Source organism: Notothenia coriiceps, unplaced genomic scaffold (genome assembly GCF_000735185.1).
Source record: "Notothenia coriiceps isolate Sejong01 unplaced genomic scaffold, NC01 NC01_scaffold00003413, whole genome shotgun sequence".
In the NCBI taxonomy this organism is placed as follows: domain Eukaryota; kingdom Metazoa; phylum Chordata; class Actinopteri; order Perciformes; family Nototheniidae; genus Notothenia; species Notothenia coriiceps.
Genome location: NW_011336114.1, coordinates 25,001 through 29,170, shown reverse-complemented (window position 1 = coordinate 29,170; position 4,170 = coordinate 25,001). Strand labels below are relative to the sequence as shown.

General features: G+C 42.4%; 2 protein-coding genes and 1 long non-coding RNA gene across 4 annotated transcripts in view; 2 read left to right on the top strand and 1 right to left on the bottom strand.

Moving 5' to 3' along the window:
- Positions 1 to 4,170, top strand: part of edar (ectodysplasin A receptor) — a 169,716-nt gene that overhangs the window by 152,521 nt on the left and 13,025 nt on the right. The window lies entirely within an intron of this gene.
- LOC104941483 (uncharacterized) overlaps positions 1 to 4,170 on the bottom strand; it is a 19,848-nt gene that overhangs the window by 9,988 nt on the left and 5,690 nt on the right. The window contains exon 2 of the long non-coding RNA XR_797901.1: positions 228 to 234. This is a non-coding gene — a long non-coding RNA (uncharacterized lncRNA). The remainder of the gene's footprint in view (positions 1 to 227; positions 235 to 4,170) is intronic.
- LOC104941482 (porcupine O-acyltransferase) overlaps positions 1 to 4,170 on the top strand; it is a 13,049-nt gene that overhangs the window by 6,969 nt on the left and 1,910 nt on the right. Inside the window, exon 4 of the mRNA XM_010766583.1 lies at positions 3,728 to 3,771. Coding sequence (XP_010764885.1) covers positions 3,728 to 3,771 — 44 coding nt within the window. The remainder of the gene's footprint in view (positions 1 to 3,727; positions 3,772 to 4,170) is intronic.

The window sequence follows — 4,170 nt, the reverse complement described above, 5'->3', positions numbered from 1 at the left end:
AGTTCAAGAAAGGTACAACATTTTTGCTGAATAGTTTGCTTTTTTTGACAAGACTGTTAAAAGAAGACTTTCCAGGAAGGTTTTCAGGAGTTGTAAGAGCCGCAGGAAGACGATTTCTTTAGGCTTTAGCGATTAAGACTGTGGAAGCCATGAAGCGGAATGATGGGCTTTGTTTGTTGGAAAGTTCCTGACTCCGCTTTAAAGGCTAGCACAAATGAGAACGTTACGTATACTCTAAATTAACACCAAAGTTGCTGTGGGTCTAACATGCCAGGCGTCTGTACAGGTGCGAAACATCCAGAACACAAAGCTTGGATTTGATTGAACTTTAAAGGTGCTCAGTATAACTTCAGAACAAAGCCAATTAACTTCACAGCTTTAGTTGGTAAAGCCCATTAAAAAGCAAATCATCTCCATGCTCAAACACACTCTGGATGGCCACACCAAAATGGGGAAGAGTGTCTACTGTGCAATACATCCCTGTGTGTTAGGGATAAATGTATAAGAAATAAAGTATTAAATTGTGTGTTTTAGATGCGCTAGCATGCTGTGCACCTTTAACATTGGGCAGGAGTAATATATCCTCAATTTATGAATATATATGTATAAAGAGTCAGAGCTTTTCCCTTTCACTTCTAGTGCTTACAAGTGTCAATTTTTTCCGAAAATTGTACTTAATTATTCTGTACACATTAAATGTATGGATATCTTAGGAGGAATTTATTCGATTTTGTTGTTATCATAGAAAAAGGAGAGAAGCATTACCGTAGATATTATCCTCATTCATGAATGTCCAGACTGCCAAAAAAGCAGTGAATCATATTACATCAAAGCCTGCCAGACGGGAGGTCGGGGAGACGTTGGAGTTTATTCAACTGAGTGTTTGATTTTAAAGGTGGACCGCTGTGGAACTAAAATCAATGTAGATCAAGTGGCACACAAAGTGCTCGTGGATCAATGAAGTGAAATCAGAAAGGGAGAGGGATTAGTAGGACATGTGAGCAGCACACACACACACGCACTAAGCACACACACACACACAGCAGCACGACACACCACACAGCCAGCAGCACAGCAGCCACACCCTCACACCACACACACACACACACACACACACCACACACACACACACACAACAACACCACCAATGCTGGAGTTTAGCCAACTGAGCCACTTACCACTAGAAAGGGTCAAGAGTCTTCTCTGGGTCAGCACTGAACGAAGAAACCCAAGCCTTGGTACCGTTGTGAAGGAGGTCCAACCGCCAGCTGTAGGAACACCACCACCCACCACACACACCCCCGCCACCACCCCCCCCACCCACCCCCCCCCCGCACCCAACCCCCCCCACCCCCCCAACTCACATACACACACACACACACACACACACACACACACTCTACACAACATCACAACACACACACACTACACACACACACACACACACACAACACCACACACACGCACATTCACATCACATCAACACCCCACAGACACACACACACACCAACGCACACACACCCACACACACACACAACACACACAACACACACTCACATCACACATCATCACACACACTACACAGGCGGCACACATCACAATTACATTCCCCTGATTCTTAGGGCCAATTTTTAATTATTAATGATTTATTTTATAAGGATCATGCATTTGTCCCTCCATAAGTGAAGGTGAGTTTCACCTACAATGTCTACCTGTGGTCCCCACAGGCCTCAGTAAAAACAAACCTGCACACACAGCGTTAACCTTTCCATTAATATAGAGGACATAACACCCGGGTATGTTGACTCACATTAATTTACAAGGCTTCGTTGGAAATCTTGATAAATTAAATTGTAATGATTTAGTTACGGTGACTAGCATTTTTATGAGAGGCATTAAATTCAAGCGGAGTTTCCCAAAATGTCCACTGTGTCCTACAAAAAAAACAAGCCCGGCACACACAGAGAGCTGTGTTTCCTACTTTGGGAGCACATTACTGCAACTTTATTGTCAATCTTTCAGTTTGTGTGTAAAGACAGAGAGGATCGAAATTCCGTTTCCCACAATCCGGTGATACAAAAGACGGAAGAACATATATACTTGCTAATAAATACAAGATATGACTGAATCATTTGCCTATAACCCTAAAAACATATCTTGCGTGATTAATCAAAACAATAAGATTAAACCAAGAAGTGCGTAATCGCTTAAGAAGACTATATTGTGTTCAGTTTTGTCATGTTCGAAGATATCAGTATTCGTGTCTCAACTGTACCATACCATGCTTATTGTTCAACAAGCTCTTTATTTTTCTTCATACTGCCTGTGCTGCAGCACCTCTTTTCATCCTCTTCAACGACGTTAGAGAAAAGTCCCGGGTCTTAGCTCTATCCCGCCTCACACTAATGTGTTGGAGAGGCTAGCCAATAAAGATGATGCAAGTGTACTTAAGGTTGAGCGATGTCGCCGGAAAGGAGCCTACAATGTAACCCGTGTCCCCATAGGTAAGTAGAACCAAACCTGCACACACCACATTGTTGGTTTTCCTACCAGACATTACATTGACTTCATACATTACTGGATAGTGAAAACCTTGCCCTTAAAAGTTCCCCATATTATACTGTTTTTTCATCAATATATTTACAGGTCTCAGATATATACAGAACATGTCTTGAAGTGTATTGGCTCCAAACACCAAACAGGTCATTGGAGCATTACCCATAATCCCCTTGTTTCAGCCCTGTTATCCAAGTGCCTGATTCTCTGTCTGTTACTTTAGATGAACATAAGGAGCCCTCGCCCCACGCCCCACTGAGAGAGATTTGTGTTACTAAAGAACTCAATTGGTGCTCTAGAGGAGATTCAGGTCAATAGGGGTGTGGGGGGGTCGATTTTCAAGACCGCACCCGCAACGTGCAATAACCGAACCGGCCCCGCTACCCGCACATATTGCAAATTAGTCCGCGGGACACCGACCCGTCGGCCACAAAAAAGATTTGCGGGTCGCGGGTACCCGACCTGATGCAGGACTCTGGGGGGGGGGGTTCCTTGGTTGGTGATTGATTGGCAATGGTTACAACAAAACCACTGAAAGCTATGAATGACATCATAAAGTGGCCAAAATCTGATTCAACTCATTTTCCAGACAGGTTTTTATAAATTGATCAGGACAAAAAGAGAAAGAATCTTTTTTCCTGAAAATTGATGTAGAAGAGACATGGAGAAGAGGGGACACATGTTGATGTAGAAGAGACATGAAGAAGAGGGGACACATGTTGATGTAGAAGAGACATGAAGAAGAGGGGACACATGTTGATGTAGAAGAGACATGAAGAAGAGGGGACACATGTTGATGTAGAAGAGACATGAAGAAGAGGGGACACATGTTGATGTAGAAGAGACATGAAGAAGAGGGGACACATGTTGATGTAGAAGAGACATGGAGAAGAGGGGACACATGTTGATGTAGAAGAGACATGAAGAAGAGGGGACACATGTTGATGTAGAAGAGACATGAAGAAGAGGGGACACATGTTGATGTAGAAGAGACATGAAGAAGAGGGGACACATGTTGATGTAGAAGAGACATGAAGAAGAGGGACACATGTTGATGTAGAAGAGACATGAAGAAGAGGGGACACATGTTGATGTAGAAGAGACATGAAGAAGTGGACTTTGCATAATAGGTGAACTTTAAACTGAAGCTGTTCTTGTGTATTTTCTTCAGAGAGCTTCACATGATGGACACCACCAACTGGCACAAGATGAGAGGTAGGACAAGAATGTTTCCAGCATCATTCAACACATTTCTGGAATCTAGAAATATTTCATCATCATTTGTATATCAATCACTCGTCCCCTTTACCTTGAACTCTAGAAGAAATGTACCTATTTCTTCTTACATGCATTCAGAGTGAACACATCATCTAGAAGCTGAGACAAATCGTGTTGAATTGAACAGAATTGGGAACTTTTTATTCAACAGAAAAACTATTATTTCAACAGTTGGATGCTCACCTACTCCCAAACATGCCCTCTGTAAAGAGAAATACTATTTAAAGCACTTCCTGTTAAACAGTGTTACGCTTGTGTAGTGCTGTAAAAGTAATGTTTTAGTGAGGTCGTAAACATCAGACTGGATAAATGAGACCTTGTTTGTAGTTGTGTGAG